The 18,387-nt window shown below is 41.2% G+C and overlaps 1 protein-coding gene across 4 annotated transcripts in view; it reads left to right on the forward strand.

The window, feature by feature from the left end:
* STKLD1 (serine/threonine kinase like domain containing 1) overlaps nucleotides 1-18,387 on the forward strand; it is a 105,642-nt gene that overhangs the window by 24,442 nt on the left and 62,813 nt on the right. For 3 of the 4 annotated variants that reach the window (XM_033960700.1, XM_033960702.1, XM_033960703.1), the window contains 7 exons: nucleotides 4,507-4,611; nucleotides 5,401-5,471; nucleotides 9,390-9,505; nucleotides 10,687-10,793; nucleotides 11,575-11,735; nucleotides 14,231-14,361; nucleotides 17,969-18,052. In XM_033960700.1, coding sequence (XP_033816591.1) covers nucleotides 4,507-4,611; nucleotides 5,401-5,471; nucleotides 9,390-9,505; nucleotides 10,687-10,793; nucleotides 11,575-11,735; nucleotides 14,231-14,361; nucleotides 17,969-18,052 — 775 coding nt within the window. The remainder of the gene's footprint in view (nucleotides 1-4,506; nucleotides 4,612-5,400; nucleotides 5,472-9,389; nucleotides 9,506-10,686; nucleotides 10,794-11,574; nucleotides 11,736-14,230; nucleotides 14,362-17,968; nucleotides 18,053-18,387) is intronic. The other variant, XM_033960701.1, reaches the window with a different exon arrangement.

Raw genomic sequence — 18,387 nt, forward strand, 5'->3', positions numbered from 1 at the left:
GAACCCTTTCCTTTAGAATGGGCCTCCACATCCTTACGTTATCTCGGTAGCCTCATACGCCAGGATTTGACAGCACTTTATTCCCTTAATATACTTCCCTTGCTTGCGAAAACAGGAAAGCAAGTGCGAGCCTGGCGCTCCTATCCATTGACCCTTCTCGGCAGAATTGCATTGTACAATATGATGGTGATACCCCAGTGGCTTTACCTCTTTCAAACTTTGCCTTTGCTCCTACAGCGCCGTCACCTTTGGTTACTACATCGATCATTACTTCTGTTCTTGTGGGAAGGTAAACGCTCTAGGATTCCTCTACACACTCTCACACTCCCAACTGACCAGGTGGGCCTCGGGTTATTACACTTGGGGAGACTGAATGTAGCCTGTCAACTTAAGCATGTGAACGATTGGTTCTGTGGGACCTCTTATTTTTCAGCCACAGGGGTAGAATGCCTTGCTTATACTCCATTTCATTTTAGTTACTTATTACATGTCAGGAACTTGCCTACACGTCCACGGTCATATGGGGACCTGTTTTTATTCCCTGTGGGGAAAATCTGGAAATAACTTTGTACGCAAATGAATATTCGGTTTGATGTGATACCATGTCTGCCTATTACAGGCAATGGGGACTTTGTCCCCTGCATGAGTCCTGGATTGCCCTCTCTATGGTCCAGGAAGGGGTTGTTTTACTTGTCTCAAGTACTGCAGTCTGATGGTATGATGCAATCCTTTCAGATGTTAAGAGATTCCTCTCGTCTGTCGGCTGGGGATTGGTTCTCCTATAGACAGCTACAGCATTATGTTCAATCTCTCCCTAGCCCGGCTCTGACCGAGGAGATTCAGGAGAAGCTGTCAGAATCCCTTTGCTTGACTGTGCAGGTGCACACTCTGTTACATTTTCATCACCGCTTTTTGCAGGAGCTGGCTGGCGATTTGGATTATGAGATCTAGGCGACAAAGTGGACCCAGGACTTACAGCTGCAAATTCCTGCTACAATGCTGAAGCGGAGTATCAAGCTTGGGAATAATCTATTGGTCGCGACAGCGGAGCGGGAACAGTATTATAAATTCCTGGTTCGAGCTTACTTTGCGCCTGTCAGGGCCTTCAAAGCTCACATCAGCTCTTCAGACAATTGCCCTAAATGTGCTGCTCCCAGAGCCACTCTGGGACATATGTTTTGGTTATGTCCAGGCATTCAGGCATACTGGAGACGTCTCTGTTTCCAGATCAAATCTTTGTGGAATTGCTCTTGGGTACCCACAGACACCTTTCTTTTTACACTGAAACTTTCCTTGGTTCCGGCTCGGCCGGGCGCTGCTGCTTTCGTTCAAAAAGCTATTTTTATGGGACTTAAAACTATTCTTCAATGCTGGCTGACTACATATACTCCCACAATGTCGCACTGGCGGACCTAAATGATCCACTTGGCGGGGTATGAACATCAGGCTATATCTGACATGGATTCTAAACAGGGCACATTATTTATCCACTGTTAGTTGCCTTTTTGTTCTACTTTGACACCTACTGCTAGAAGTAGATTATTGAATTGACTTGCTGAAATCGTTTGGTTTTTGGTGTAGCTGTTCCCAGGGGGGTGGGGGTGGATGGTGGGCGGTGGGTGTGTTTTTTCTCTCTATCTTGTGTTTGACCTTTATTGTGTGATTGTATATTTTGTTGGTTTTTGAAAATTCAATAAAACAGATTTATACATAATGTTTATAATCTTTTGTAAACTGTGTAGAACCTTTTGGTAATGCGGTCTATAAGTATAATATTATGTTATGTTATTTGGTATTTAATATACACAGTTTTAGGATTTTGTAACATTCCTATGATATGCTAGTATTTGATCTACTGCTTAAAATCTAAAACAATGTTAACATACAGGAAGCTTTACTTAAGAATGCATAATTCTAGCTGTCATAATATTATGCTACATTTTATGGACTGTTTTCTGCTATTGACATATTCTACTACATAATATTAGCAAAAAGCAAACTTCACAACTGATTGACAGACATTAACAGGCATAGACACCAATATTGCATTATGATTAGGGGCGCCAAACGCAATAAAGATTATCCCTCTTTGAACACAGTAAAGGAGCTTGCTAAATATTGTGGGTGCTCAGCATCCCCCCTGGCACCTAAAAAACTGTGAAGAGGATCCTTTTCATTTGCAGGATCAGAGCAGGGAAGTTCACATTTACCTGCCTACTTTTGAAAATAATGGATACATACAAAATAATATCCCCAATAAACCACACGGTTGGAGAAAGCAAACTGATACATACACTCAAAAAATCAGTTAACCAGAAATAAACACTCGAGCGTGTAGAGCACAAATTAAGATCCACAAAAAGCAAAAGAAAAGGAAACCTCAAAACTCCAGGACCATCACATCAGAACTGACTGCCATTCATATCAGAGTTCAGTCATATCATTGGCTTCTCATCTAGATTAAAGAAACAATACACGTGAATGGGTTGGACTATAATATAGAACAATCCATAAAAATTTTGAGTGTGACTCTGGATAAACATCTCACATTGGAACAACATACGGATTTAATAATAATAATAACTTTATTTTTCTATACCGCCATAGTCAGATGACTTCTAAGCGGTTCACATCGAAAGAAGGTTGGACATTCAGCGAATTACAAATGCATGAGGGGGAATGTTACAGAAGAAAAGGGTAGTAAGGGGAGGAAAAGTAAGAGGGGTTGTAAGGGGAGGGAAGTAAGGGGAGTTGCCTGAGAGATTGCTTTGGGTTTGTAGGGGGAAAAGCGTAGTGAGCAAAGGTCGGTCTGTTTAGGTGATGAATTTGAGTAAAGATTTTGAGTGAAAAATTAGTTGCTGTGTACGCAGCAAGAACATGAGATAGGAGATTCTGCTTTTTTAAAGAAGACAAATGGTTTAGAAGTTATTTATTGAATAAAGGAAGAAAATAAAAAATATTAGAATTAGGAGTAAGAGTTGGAAGCCTGTGATGAGAGCAGAAGCAGGTGAAAAGTTTTCACCAAGAAAACCCCGAATTGGTTATAAGGCTCCATATTCTGAGGCATACCAACCTTTTCTGCATATAAAATCACCCAGAAAAATTTGTGCATGCCAATTAGAAGTGTAAATTTAATCACTTTGGGGGTCTTTTACTAAAGATTAATTCATGTAATCCGTAGCATAGCCCTTAGGAATAAAATGTGTCATGTGGCAAAAAAACCCTTAATTTCCATAGGGTAATTTTGAAAGTGGAAAATGTATGCATGTATTTGTGTCTGTGTGCAATATCTTCTACACTAACATGTTTCAGATGTTTTGCTTTTAGTAGTCTAGACCATAGCTCATTAGCCTGGGAGAATTCTGCATAAATATTTTGAAAACTCAGCAAAATTCTGTCTACTTTTTTACATAATATTTTGTGCAGAATTCCATAGCTTTCTCTCTTCCCAAGCTCCACTGTCACCAGCACTCTGGTCCTCCTCAACTTAGTTTGAGACCTCCTCCTTGACTTGATCTTTCTTTCCTGCTCCCCACCCCTGGGCAGATTAAATCCACAACCTTTTCTGCCCTACCCATAAGCCTATGCTCTGTACTGCCTAGTCACCCCAGGATTTTTTCAACTCCCTTTGCTCCCCTGTTTTCTCTCTCCTTATCCCAGGTCTCTCTTCCTAACCACTGAAAGAATGTCTCTGCTTTAGCCTGAGTTCTCTTTTCTCATCCTCTACCAGCTCTGATTTTTCTCCCTGGCACACATCTTCAGTTCTCTATCTTCCACCCACATTTTCTTGCACCAATTGTGTGGCAAGAAAAATAGAAGAGCCGCAGCATATCGGACTGTGTTGACCTTCTCAGCCGCATGGATTTCCAGCTGTTGATTTGAAAACACAGGTGTCCTACGTGGTTTAAATCAGCAATCAAGCCCATGTCAACAGAGGAGGAGGATGTGGCCCAACATATAGTCACTCTCTTCATTCATGGAAAAGGGGGGACATGGAATCATTCAAGCCACCATCACTACTACATCTTGATTCTTTTTCAGAATTCTGCAGAATTCCCACAGGAGTAGCATATGTTCTCTCTTCCAGCAGATGAATTCATTGCCAGAGAATGTGATAAAAGCAGTTAGCATAGCAGGGTTTTAAAAAGATTTAGATAATTTCCTAAAAGAAAAGTCCATAAACCATTATTATGATGGACTTTGGAAAATCCATTGCTTATTTCTAGGATGAACAGCATAAAATCTGTTTTACTTTTTTGAGTCTTGACCAGATACTTGAGACCTGGATTGGTCACTATTCAAAAAAGGATACTGGGCATGATGGATCTTCAGTTTGTCCAAGTATGGCAACACTTCTGTTCTTATGTAGTCTATTGGATACTGAATGTTTTTAGTTTTTGAAATATATGCAGGGCTGCTTTGAGAGCTTTTTGCCTGAGCTTTTAAGCTTGTGCTAAGATTGCCACCATCATTGAGCGACTTTCTGTATTTTGTTTTCCCGTTTAGATTTCCTCCATTTTCCTATGCTTGGTGATGGAGCACAAAGGTCAAGGAAACTTGTCTTGCCTGATTGAAGATAAACGAAAAGGGAAGACAGCAATAGAGGAAATGGTATGGTTTTTGCAAGGGAGGTGAATTTTCCAATTTCTGAAGCCTTTTCACATGTATTATCACCTGCTATATAATCCAGCACCAACTGGCCAAGGTCAAACATTGATCAACTTTATGGAATTTATGTGAGTATAGATCTGAAGTGGACAGGTCAATTTGCATGAACAGAAGATTCACTGGTTTGAATATTCATTTAAGCGGTTGGGTACCCCCATATTGTAAAGAGCTATAGTGTCTGTTTCTTACCAAGCTATTTCTTCTATACAGTTTGTTTATATCTGTGGTGCAGCCTTGACCGTTTATTTTAACTTCAGCAGACATCTGCTACAGGAACTTTGAAATATTATAGTTTTGTCTAGTGGATATGTTCCACTTATACTCATCTTTAGAAATGCAAGAAGAAGAGTACGTCAGTTTCTTGGTACAGCCTCCCTTTAATTATGGCATATTACCTTTGTCCATCTTTGATTATCTTTTCTGCTTGGAAGAATGTTTTGCAAATTACAATTATGGTTCACCTTTTCCTAAAACTGGCTGAAGAATAAAACAGTGTCTCATCTTGTCCTTTTGTATGATTTTGCATTCTCTATTTTCTAGTTAAGTTTGATTTAGTACATTCGGAGGATGTTCCACAGTTGTGGGATTCATTTTTTTTCAAGCACTGGAGCATGACTCTAGAAAGGAAGCTTTTTAGGCATAGCTTGCACGATACCTGCTCTTATTGTGAGTCGGTAAGTACAGATAAGAAAACAATATCTTCACTTTCCAAATCTTTATTTTTGTAAGTAGGTGATTCAGACGTTCCTTGGACAGGCACTGGATGCTCTGGTGTACATGCATAAACAGAACATCCTTCACAGGTTAGTCAAATTCTCCCAGCCTTGTCAGTCCCCTTTGTAGCTAAAGTAATCCCTTTTCTTGGGATTGCTCTTATAAGCAACTGTCATTGTTTTCTTTGCTCAGGGTTGTTTTTCCTATACAGTATAATCTCGTTCTAACGGACTCGCTTAAAATGGAACCTCGCCTATAGCAGACGAGGTACACTGGTCCCGGCAGTGCGCCATTATAAACATACAGAAAATCATTGCATATAGCGGACTCGCATATAACAGACTTTTGGATATAACAGACAACCAATTTGGTCCCCAGAGCTGCTTTTAGCTGCAGTTTTGTTCGTCTATAACAGACATGCAGGCTCCGCCTACAAGGCGCGTGGCGTGCCGGTGATACAGTATCAAAATGCAGCCCTGAAGAAAATGACAGAGTATTTTTCTTTCTAGTACAGTACGACATAATGCTTTAGAACACAGTTCTTCAACCGCCGGTCCGCAGAAAATTCCTGCCGGTCCACATAGGACCGGCGAGATCAACTTCTTCAATTTCCTGCCGGTCCACGCAGGACCGGCAAGATCGAGGAGCGCATGGCCGGAGAGATAATGGGGAGCCTCAGACTGTGCTTTCTTCCCTCCCAGCGGCTCTCCTTACAAGCGCAGCGATTCAGGAAGGAAGCCTTGGAGCTTTTGCTGAGTCGGGCCGCCTCTGATGATGCAACTTCCGCTTTCCTCAGAGAGGAACAACAAAGGACCCGAAGCTGCCTTACTGAATCGCAGCGCTGGCAAGTAAGGAGAGTTGCTGGGAGGGGAGAAAGCTGCTGGCATGGTGAAAAAAAAAAAGGGACAGCTGCTACTGGACCTGGAGAGGGAGAAGGAGAGATGCTGCTGGGAGGGGAGGGTGGAAAGGAGCCTGGGAAGCTGCTGGGCAAGGGGAAAAAGGGACAGCTGCTACTGGACCTGGATAGGGAGAAGGAGAAATGCTGCTGGGAGGGGGGAGGGAAAGGAGTCTGGGAAGCTGCTGGGCAAGGGGGAAAAAGGGACAGCTGCTATTGGACCTGGATAGGGAGAAGGAGAGATGCTGCTGTGAGGGGGGAGGGAAAGGAGTCTGGAAAGCTGCTGGGTAAGGGGGAAAAAGGGACAGCTGCTACTGGTCCTGGATAGGGAGAAGAAGAGATGCTGCTGGGAGGAGAGGAGGGAAAGGAGTCTGGGAAGCTGCTGGGTAAGGGGGAAAAAGGGACAGCTGCTACTGGACCTGGAGAGGGAGAAGGAGAGATGCTGCTGGGAGGGGAGGAGGGAAAGGAGTCTGGGAAGCTGCTGGGCAAGGGGGGAAAGGGACAGCTGCTACTGGACCTGGAGGGAGGGAGAAGGAGAGATGCTGCTGGGAGGGGAGGAGGGAAAGGAAAAGGAAGAGAGTTACTGCTGGACAGGGGGAGGAGGGAAGGGAGAAGAAAAAAGGAAGGAAACAGCTTGCAGGGAGATTAGAGGAGGGGAAGGGGAGAAATAGGGTGGTGGTTAATGGTACCCTCTCTAAAACATCGGAGGTGACCAGTGGAGTGCCGCAGGGCTCGGTCATAGGTCCACTCCTTTTCAACATATTCATAGGGGATCTGACTCAAGGGCTTCAAGGTAAAATAACACTATTCGCCGATGACGCCAAACTATGTAATATAGTAAGTGAATGCAGTTTACAGAATTATATGGTGCAGGACCTGCTTACATTGGAAAGTTAGTCCTCAACCTGGCAGCTAGGCTTCAATGCTAAGAAATGTAAGGTCACGCACCTCGGGAAACGGAAATCCATGCAGGACGTACTTCTTGAACGGAGAAACTTTAACTAGGACTTCAGCAGAACGAGATTTAGGAGTAATCATCAGTGCAGACATGAAAACTGCCAATCAAGTGGAGAAGGCTTCATCTAAGGCAAGGCAGTTATTGGGTTGTATCAATAGAAGTTTCGTCAGCCGAAAGCCTGAAGTCATAATGCCGTTGTACAAGGCCATGGTGAGACCTCATCTGGAGTACTGTGTGCAATTCTGGAGGCCACATTACAGTAAAGATGTGCGCAGAATTGAATCGGTTCAGCGGACGGCCACCAGGATGATCTCGGGGCTCAAGGGTCTCTCGTACGAAGAGAGACTGAACAAATTGCAGCTCTACACTCTTTAGGAACGTAGGGAGAGGGGAGACATGATCGAAACATTTAAGTACCTCACGGGACGTGTCGAAGTGGAAGATGATATTTTCTTTCTCAAGGGACCCTCGGCCACAAGAGGGCACCCGCTCAAACTCAGGGGCGGAAAATTTCATGGCGACACCAGAAAGTATTTCTTCACAGAGAGAGTGGTTGATCATTGGAACAAGCTTCCAGTGCAGGTGATCGAGGCAGACAGCGTGCCAGACTTTAAGAATAAATGGGATACCCATGTGGGATCCCTACGAGGGTCAAGATAAGAAAATTGGGTCATTAGGGCATAGACAGGTGGTGGGTAAGCAGAGTGGGCAGACTTGATGTGCTGTAGCCCTTTTCTGCCGTCATCTTCTATGTTTCTATGTTTCTATGAGATGGGAAGGGGGGTCAGCAGAGAAATTGAGAGGGACAAAGATGCTAGATCTGGTGTAGGAGAGATAAAAATGAAGAGAGCAGTGAAGCTGGAGTGAATCGTGTAAAAAGGAGAGAGGGGCATAGGCTGGATGGAAAGGGGAGAGGGGCATAGAGAGAAGACAAATACCATATGGAAAGGGGAGAGGTCAGACAGTAGATGGAAGGGGCAGATGCTGGATTGAAGAGACAGAGAGGGCAGACGCTGGAAGGAAGAGAGTGAAAAGAAGATGAAAGCAGAAACCAGAGACAACAAAAGGTAGAAACAAATAATTTTATTTCTATTTTGTGATTAGAATATATCAGATTTGAAATATATATCCTGCTAGAGACATAACTGGGGACTGCAGTATTCTGTTAGCATGATATTTCTATGAACTTGGCTTGTTCAGTTTTCTTGATAGTAGAGGGGATATATGTGAAGGGGAGGGGAGACAGGGGTTTTGTTGGTCCGTGCTCTGTATATTTGTATTTATAAAATCACAATTGTTCAGAATATTGTTTCTTTTTATACTTTAATAAAATACGTTCAATATAAAATCATAATTGCGGCTTGTGTAGATGGGATCAGATGGTTTGCGGGGACCGAGCTCGCGGAGATGGAGCGTAAACGGGGTTTTTAAATTTTAGTCCTATTAGTTTGCCGGTCCACAAAATAATTCTTTTATTTCTGCCGGTCCACAGGTGTAAAAAGGTTGAAGAACACTGCTTTAGAACATCTTTTAGGGTTCTGGTTTTGCAATCATTTCGTGCCATACCAATGTTTTGCTGAGTTTTGTTATTGATGTTGCTGATATGCTTGTGCAGAGACTGTTGTTCATTGATTGTATGTTGTTTCAAGTTGACCTAAATAAAGTTTAAAAAAAATGCAACTCTGGATATAACGGACCGTTTTTCCAGGTCCCTTGAAGTCTGTTATAACGAGATTATACTGTAGCTGTAGCTACACTCAGTAGATTATTTTGATAGTTTGGAAAGGAGCAGTAGGGTAAGAAAGAAGGAGGGCTAACGTTTCATGGATATCCCAATTTATTGTCTACCATAGCATTTATCAAACCTTTTGTGGTCACAGCCTTATTCACTTGACCACAGAAAGCACACGATCCCTGAAGGCATGGGGCAATGATTTGCCCATGAAGGGCTTGCCGAGATTGTGACCCCCAGTTTGGGAAGCTCTGGTTTAACAGAACAAGTGCGTAGTCCAGAAAATCTTTGGGATGTGAAGCAGGGTTAACTCCAGTCTCCTTTTTTGCCTGGGGTTTATAACAAGCTTCTTCTAAAATTGTTTAGAATTAGTGAGTGTGTCCTTTCATTTAACAAACTAATAAAAATATCTTTTGTTGCAGAAATCTGAAACCAACCAACATCCTCTTAATTGAAAGAGATTCTTTCATGATCACTGATCTCAGTCTAGAAACTCTAATGAATGATGAGATAAAGCTGAAGATAAGGATGGAAGAAGGTAGTTCTACTCGCAGTTTGTAGTGGCAGTTTTATTAGTAATGTACAAAGTACTGATGATAGCCCAAAGAGACACCAGGGCTACAGAAGTTCCATAGAAAATGTGTTTTTGAAATCCAGATGTTTAATCATTCAACTGTATCAAAGTTGCAAAGACCTGTCAAGGCCTTTTTTCAGCTGAAGTGCTTGCCTCGGGGCTCTGAAACTGATCACATAAGGATAAATTCTATAGCTCTGGATACTACATTAAAAGCTAAAGAATTGTTGTTTGTACTTTCAGTAACTATGACAAGGAGCAGTCTTGTTATCCCTTTTGTGGATCATCATCGTTCCTTTTGTATGTTTGGATATCTGTGGAGTCTTTACCTTCTTTTTTGTGTTATAGTATTATTGTTAATGCCAGTTCTTTGTGACTGAGTGTGTTTCCAGTTATATGATTATTAGTAAATTGAGCAGAGTGTTTCATTACTTTTTGGTTAGTTCTGCTAGGGTCACCTAACATTTGCCTAAGTAAAGTATAGTAAAACCTTGGTTTGCGAACATAATTCGTTCCGAAACCATGCTTGTAATCCAAAACACTCGTATATCAAAGCGAATTTCCCCATAAGGAATAATGGAAACTCGGACGATTCGTTCCACAACCCAAAAATTTTAATATAAAATACTTTATGCACTTGTATTTCACCTCACTCATTTAAAACAATCACTACACTCCCGCAGCATCAGAGAGAGAAGAACCATCAGCTCAGTTATGATGATGTGACACGTGTATACTGTATGTACTCATTATTGCAAGACCTTGCTTGTTTAGAACAGTCTCTACACTCCTTCAGTGTCAGAGAGAGAGGAACCATCGGCTCAGTTGTGATGATGTGATGTGTGTATACTATATGTACTTGTATTGCAAGACATCGCTTGTTTATCAAGTTAAAATTTAATAAAATGTTTTGCTTATCTTGCAAAACACTTGCAAACCAAGTTACTTGCAATCCAAGGTTTTACTGTACTAGACATGGAAGAAGACAACCAACTCTCTGAACTGATGCAGAAGTAGTTTGCTATTTTCATTCTAATATGTATCCTTCTTTTATATAAATTGTGACTCATATTTAAATAATAATGTGACAGTGGCAGCATCAGGCAAGCCACTGTAATTGATAGACATGGACCTAATTCTGACAGGTTATAATTCTTGGATGGCACCAGAAGCTCTAGAATTTTCCTTTACTGAAAAATCTGATGTCTGGTCCCTGGGATGCATCGTCTTGGAAATGATGACGTGTTCCACAGTAAGAATATGTAATATTTTCATTTATTCTTCTGTCAGCATGATCCCTCCCTTCAGTCTCACAGCACACAGCAAGTCATAGTGGGGAAGAGGGCAAGGCAAAGGAAGCACTGCCCCTTAGCATCCTCCCACACAATTATAAATGAATTAGTGCAGTAATTTTTTGTGCATAAAATCACTCCATCTGCTGCTAATCGCATAGCCAACAGGTGTGTAAATGGCAGTACTGCGCTTAGCTGCCCTACAGCCAGCAGGTGTGGCTATAACGGCAGTACTGCGTTTAGCTGTTTTATAGCTGGCAGGTAATGCTGTAACAACTGTGCTGTACAGCCAGTAGGAGTGGGTGTAACAGTAGTACTGTGCTTAACTCGGTTTTTCACTCTGGCCAGGCTGAGTTTTACCTTCACTGTACTTTTCTGTTTCTTTTTCTCTTTGATAGAGAATGAAGAATTAAAAGTGCTTCTTTCCTTAGTAACCATTGAGCCAAGCATCCACTTACACAATTCTGTGAATTATTCAGATCAGTAGTATAATTCATCCTCATCTGCTTCTCCTTTCCACCCATGTTCTGTGGTTTGGATATTCACATTACATGGACTGTGCCACATACATTAGACACAAATGTATATAATTTATAGTCACTTTAGCTTGTTTGTAGTTCATGGCTTCATAATGACATAGCACTTCGGAAGGGGGTTCCTGCATGCCTCATGTAATACAGTTTGAGCTGCAAGGCAAATCCAAACTATTTATTTAATTAATTCTACATTCTTTCCCTTCAGGCTACAGAAGTAACACAGATGTTGTGTGAGCTTAGAAAAGATGCTATTTGCCTTCAGAACACTCTAGAAGCACTACAGGGAAGAGAAAGTTACTCAGAGCCTCTGTACAATGTTTTACGCAAGATGCTTCAGATCTGTCCTGAAGAAAGAGCCACAGCGATGTGAGAAATATCTCTGCTACTTTATCTCAGTCCCTACCTCTTGACCTCAATAGCACAGGAATGTGTGTTGCATGCATATAGGTATGTCATTCCAAATAAACAATCTTTAGCAGTCAGGAACAGATTTCAGCATGTCCCAGAGCTATCATAACAAGCAACTTTTCATAATATGCTTCTGTTCTCTAGTCACATGGTGACATTGTGCCCAGTATTGCCAGCACATAGCAGAATTACTGGAAATAAATTTGGAACTATACAGTAGAGTAGTATGGGGCAACTTAAGTTTTGTTTGTGTATATATATACTATATATACATAAAGAGAGAGGGATTTAAATAGATATAGTGTTTTTAGCGCACTACTATGCCTTGCACGCTAACCCCGTGCTACACGGAAAATACTAACGCCAGCTCTATGGAGGCATTAGCGTCTAGCATGCGCTAAAACCGCTAGCGCACCGTCATAAAAGGAGCCCTAAATCAACCATAAGTAATAGATATATATGCATAGCTATATATGCACAATAGTTGCATCCTTGCTTTCTCCTACCAGCAGTGGTCTCCCAGTACAACTGTCATTTCCTTTCAAGAATGAAGAAACAGAAAATATAGAATATCCCTATCAGTACCAAATGAAGTGTCTGCCAAGACATACTGTTGCTTGCGGCTGTGATTCAGTAATTAATAGCAATCATACTCTAACCCAGTGTTTCGCAAATTGTGTGCCGCCCAAGATTCCAGGTATGCGGTGAGATGCCGGGGTGGAGAAGAGGCACCGGCTGACTGCCTCCCGATGAGAGGCACATCCTGTGGGCAGTCAGCCAGCTCATCTCCACATCGCTTCCCTTCTAGCGTCCCCTACTGGCGGTTCATGGCTCTGTCTGGAGGGCCTTCATGCATGCGTAATGTGCATGTGATGACATCACACATGCACATTACATCATCCTGTTGATGTCTGCGCACTTCCGTTGCCCTCGAGCTGCGGCCACCAGTTTAGTGTGCTGCGACTTTGCTAAGTTTGCAAGACACTGCTCTAACCCATTTGCACAGTCCCTCTTATTTAAATAGGATCTTAATTTGTCTTAAAATACAGGGTGGAAAGTGGAGCTAACACATCATAGGTCATGATCAGCATGGCAGCTTCTACTAATTAGGAGGGAAGTTTGAAATTTTAGGGACCAATACAGAAATCTAGTTTGGATAGTAGTGCATGGTTACTGAGAAATCTGTGCACAAGTTTCTGAGTGCACAGTGCAGAAAAGGGTTTTGTGTAGAAGTTAATCCTGTACAAAACCTCATGTTTTACACCAGTTCACAGCTTATTAAAATGAATGGTAAAGAGGCTATTAGTTATTTGGCCCCAATGCAGAGAAATATGCAGCAAGTTACAAGTTCTTGAATGTCAGATTCGAGAAGGCATAGAAGGTTAGCTCATTCTTCTGCAGTAGGATCTGTGAGCATTTAATGCCAGTTTTTTTATTTTTGCTGTGAGCATAACAGCACCTGCAGCTTTTAAGACAGAACAGGGGATGACAATTTTGCGTATATATCTGAGCAGAAAGCAGTTGTATCTGTGCATGTACTGGAATGTTGTTCTGTGCATAAATCTAATCTAATCTAATCTAAATCTTGGGTTTATATACCGCATCATCTCCGTAGATGGAGCTCGACACGGTTTACATGGTTAGGGAAGGAACGGAACTACAGTTGAATTATATAAGTATGAGAGAAGAGAGGTTGGTGTGAGAGTGCCAGGAGCGGGACGGGGTTACGTTCTGGAGAAGAGCCAGGTCTTCAGATGCTTACGGAATGGTAGAAGGGGGCTCAAATTGCGGAGAGGGGAAGGGAGACTGTTCCAGAGCTGAGTGATTCTGAAAGGGAGGGAAGAGCCAAGTTTACCAACAAGGGAGATGCCTTTTAAGGAGGGGTAGGATAGTTTTAATTTTTGAGTGGATCTAGTGGAGGTTGGATTTGAGGAATTCCAGGATAGAGGGATAAAAGGAGGAAGGATACCGTGGAGGATCTTGAAGGTTAGGCAGGCACATTTAAAGTAGACCCTGGAAATAACGGGAAGCTAGTGGAGTTTGGATAGGAGCGGTGTGACATGGTCAAATTTTATACATAAGTGATTTTTGGAATGCCAATATTTAGCCACAGCATAACATTGCAGCACATGAGCAAATGTATGCTGACACTTGTTTTGCATGGACATGCGCGCAGCACTCAATATCCCTAGCACAGAAGCTTGTGTGCACATGTCCAATATTTTTGTCCTGATTCGTGCACAAGTTTTTGCACTTAAAACTTGTAAATGATAAGTTTTGCTCACTATTGCAACAAACTAAAAAGTATTATGGCTCTAACACATTGCTTGCTGCATGGGTTCCTGAGTATGTGAGCCTCAGTCATAGTCAGAAGGAGGCTTATTGGAAGTTCAACTTAATTGCAGCTTTGTTTCTTTTCTTTCTCTCTCTGTTCCCTCCCTCCTGTGTTGCAGAGAGCTCCTGGATTTACCCTATGTGAAAAAATGTATAGAATTAATTCAGTTAATTTCCTTAGAGCAAAAGAAGCGTTTGCCTCCAGGGATAACCAACGTGCTGTATGAAGGAGGAATTGAAATATCTTTAGGTAGTATAAAAATATATCACGTTATAAATGTTGCAAAGGAAAGTGAGAAGGATCCATACTATGTTACTACCATTGGTCATGGCTCTTTGAAGCCTTCATTTTCATGCTTTCCTGCATATTAATATATGCATGCCTCCATAATAGAATGCTGTTTTTTCCCCAATTGACATCTCATGTAACATGTTAATGAATGCTCCTTCCCTTCCTTTCACTTTGAAGACCCCTGCGTTGCCTTAAAGCTATGTATGATTCCACATGTAAACCCCTGGGGTAGTTTTGCTTATTCAGTTTCCTGAGAGGAGATGAATCAGTTATAAAGACATAAGAGCTGCCCTATTGGGTCAGACCAAGGGTTCATCTAACCCAGCATTCTGTTTCAAACAGTAGCCAGTCCATGTCACAAATATCTGGCAGAGTCCCAAAAGGTAGCACGATTCCATGCCACTTAATCCCAAAGATGAGCAGTGGCTTTTCTCAGATCTACATTAATATTGGTTTATGGACTTTTCCTCCAAGAATTTGTCCACACCATTTTTTAAAACCCAGCTACATTAACTGCTTTTACCACTTGTTCTAGCAATGAGTTCCAGAGCTTATATGCTGAATGAAAAAATATTTTAAATGTGCTGCTGTGTAATTTCTTGGAGTGTGCTCTAGTCTTTGTACTTCTTGAAAGAGTAAACAATCGATTCATGTTTACCCATTTCACGCCATTAAAAATTTTATAGACCTCTATTATGTCTCTTCTCCAAGCTGGAGAACCCTCAACCTCTTTAGCCTTCCATCCCCTTAATCATTGTGGTCATCCTTCTTTGAGCTTTTTCCAATTCTACGATATCTCTTTTGAGAAGTGGTCATCAGGAAGCCTCCAGCTGTAGCTATTGCAGAAGATGTACGGGCTGAAATGAAAACCCTAAACTGTATAATGTCATGTGAATATACTGTATTTATACTACAAAAATAATAGAAATACAAATCTGAACCAAGAGGAAGTAAACTTACAAAAACATACAATTATCCCCACAGCTATCCATACAAAAATATTATATCAAATATAATGCTCATATGTGTTGAGAATTCAGCATTACATCATGTGACATTTATATATCATGGACTAAATTCTATATATGGCATCAAAAAAGTGCTATTCTGTAAACTGCATTTAAGTTAAGAGTTTACACACTGGAATCATGACTAACCCCCCTCCCCCTTTTACTAAACTGCGGTAGAGGTTTCTACTGTGGCCTAGAGTGCTAAATGCTCCAATGCTCATAGAATTCCTACGCATTTAGCATCGGAGCATTTAGCGCTCCAGGATGCAGTAGAAATCTCTACTGCAGCTTAATAAAAGTTGGCCTAAATTTAGGTGTGGCTATTTGCACCAACAAAAATGTGGTGCAAATGCCCATGCCTAAATTGACTATAGCAAAACTCCCCAACCCCAAGAAAACAAACCGACAAGGGGGAGAGACAAGAGAACTCTGACCTCGACCTAAATTAACCTACGAATGGTATAATGTGAAACAGGAGAACCCTCAGTAACACAGCCGCCCACTTGGGGAAAGGCTGTCACCGGCTGACACTCAGAAAGAGTGTAAACTGTGAAACATCCTGTTTCACAGTTTACACTCTTTCTGAGTGTCAGCCGGTGACAGCCTTTCCCCAAGTGGGCGGCTGTGTTACTGAGGGTTCTCCTGTTTCACATTATACCATTCGTAGGTTAATTTAGGTCGAGGTCAGAGTTCTCTTGTCTCTCCCCCTTGTCGGTTTGTTTTCTTGGGGTTGGGGAGGTTTTGCTATAGTTATACATTTTTTCCTCCCTATATATTTTTTGGGTTTGTGTTTTGCATTCCATGCCTAAATTGAGGCACGGTAGCCCTCATTCTGTAATTACGTGCGTAATTTAAAGGAACACCCCTTGATCCACCCATGAGCTGCCCATGTCCAAACTCCCTTTTTTGACTTGTGTGTAAAATTTAGGCTTGGATCCTGTGCCTAAATTAACATACATAACCCTTAATTGATTCTAATTAATGCTTATAATTGCCTGTTAAAATGCTAATTATTGATACTTTTTTGTTCAATTAAATTGTACATACAATTTGGTTACACATCCAAAACTGTGCAAACAATATTTTGGCACTTTTTTATAGAATTAGGGGTTGGATGTCTTAAAGTATAACACCAAATCCCTTATTTGTATGTTTTAAATGGAAAATAATAAACACATAAATCTTTAGAAGTACTGAAGAGAAATCTCATCTTAAAATTCTTCTAAAATAGTAATATGGATGTTCTTCCAACTTTCATGCAATTCAAAAATTTCTGATTTATATTTGTAATAGTGACACTGCACAAGTACTGTCATGGACTATGTTTCATATAGCTTAAGAATAGCTTTACTGGGTCAGATCAATGTTCCATCAAGCCAAGTAGCCCGTCCTCACGGTGGCCAATCCAGGCAAAAACCCAAAGAGTATCAACATTCCATGCTACAGATCCAGAGCAAGCAGTGGCTTCCCCCATGTCTTTCTCAATAACAGACTATGGACTTTTCCTCCAAGAAATTGTTCAAACCTTTCTTAAAAATAGTTACTTTATCCACTCTTACCACAACCTCTGGCAATACATTCCAGAGCTTGACTATTCTCTGAGTGAAAAAATATTTCCTCCTATTGGATTTAAAAGTATTTTCTTGTAACTTCATTGAGTGTCCCCTAGTCTTTGTCATTTTTAAAGGAGTGAAAATCGATCCACTTGTACCCGTTCTACTCCACTCAGGATTTTGTAGACTTCAATCATATCTCCCTTTAGCTGTTTCTTTTCTAAGCTGAAGAGCCCAACCTTTTTAGTCTTTCCTCATACGAGAGGAGTTCCATCTCCTTTATCATCTTGGTCGCTCTTCTTTGAATCTTTTCTAGTGCCGCTCTATCTTTCTTGAGATAAGGAGACCAGAATTGAATGTAATACTCCAAGTGAGGTTGCACCATGGAGCAATACAGAGGCATTATAACATTCTTAGTCTTGTTAACCATCCCAAGGGAAGGGAAATTTTCATCTGTGCTGGTGCTTTAATCTCCTGATTCTAAAGAGTCTTGCTTGAGTAACATCTGTTAGATTAAGTGCAGCTACATTACCAAAAAAAATAGGTTGACGATAGGGGCTCATGTGCTAATGGCCACATATTAATGGGAAAATTAGCGTGTGGCCATTAATTCTGCAAATAGAAAAATCAGCCATTTTACCACTGTGGTAAAAATGACCTTAGCGTGCCTGAATGTAAGAACATGCTAAGGCCACTTTTAACTGCAATTTAGTAAGAGGGTTCCTACATTTATTTACATAGATATTAATTTATACTATACTGTATATCTCTGAGACAACCGTAAAGTGACAACGTGCCTGCCAGGATACACCTCTCTAGTGAGCATGCCCTGGGCAATTGACTACTTCCTAGAAACAGGAATGCCTGAAGGTTTGGGAGAGAGCAGTCAGTACAATTGAGGGTAATGTTTTCACTCCACTGGTTACTAGAGCTAGCTTACAGGATAGTTTTGTTGTGCGTTGGTGGAAACCAATGCCTTAAACTGTTGTCCTTTTCTCACAGAGTTCATGGAGTTTTATGATGAATTTGAAGATGCCCAACTTACAGCTTTGGAGCATCTCACTAAGTTCATTGGAAATCAGGATGGTAAGATTACACACTTTGCCTACTTAGTGAGAATTATGCTAACTGAAGAAAAATGTGAGGCATCTGTCTCAGATATCTACAGACCCTGGTGTCAAATGCCTTTTTTTAAGCATAAAGATATAGTGCTGTGTATCCTACTTCACATCTTGGAACAAGAACACCAGGGAAAAGGTCCCTTTGAAGTCAAATTTGTTTGCAAAACTGCAACTGCTTTTCTATTTGATTTTTGTGTCTGGTTTATATTTATTTAAACTTTATATACTGCCTTTATTGAGGGACATTTTTCTGCCATAATTGAACATTTAAGAATACTTCCACGGCACTTTTTAGATGTC

This window comes from Geotrypetes seraphini, chromosome 10, assembly GCF_902459505.1.
Source record: "Geotrypetes seraphini chromosome 10, aGeoSer1.1, whole genome shotgun sequence".
In the NCBI taxonomy this organism is placed as follows: Eukaryota; Metazoa; Chordata; class Amphibia; order Gymnophiona; family Dermophiidae; genus Geotrypetes; species Geotrypetes seraphini.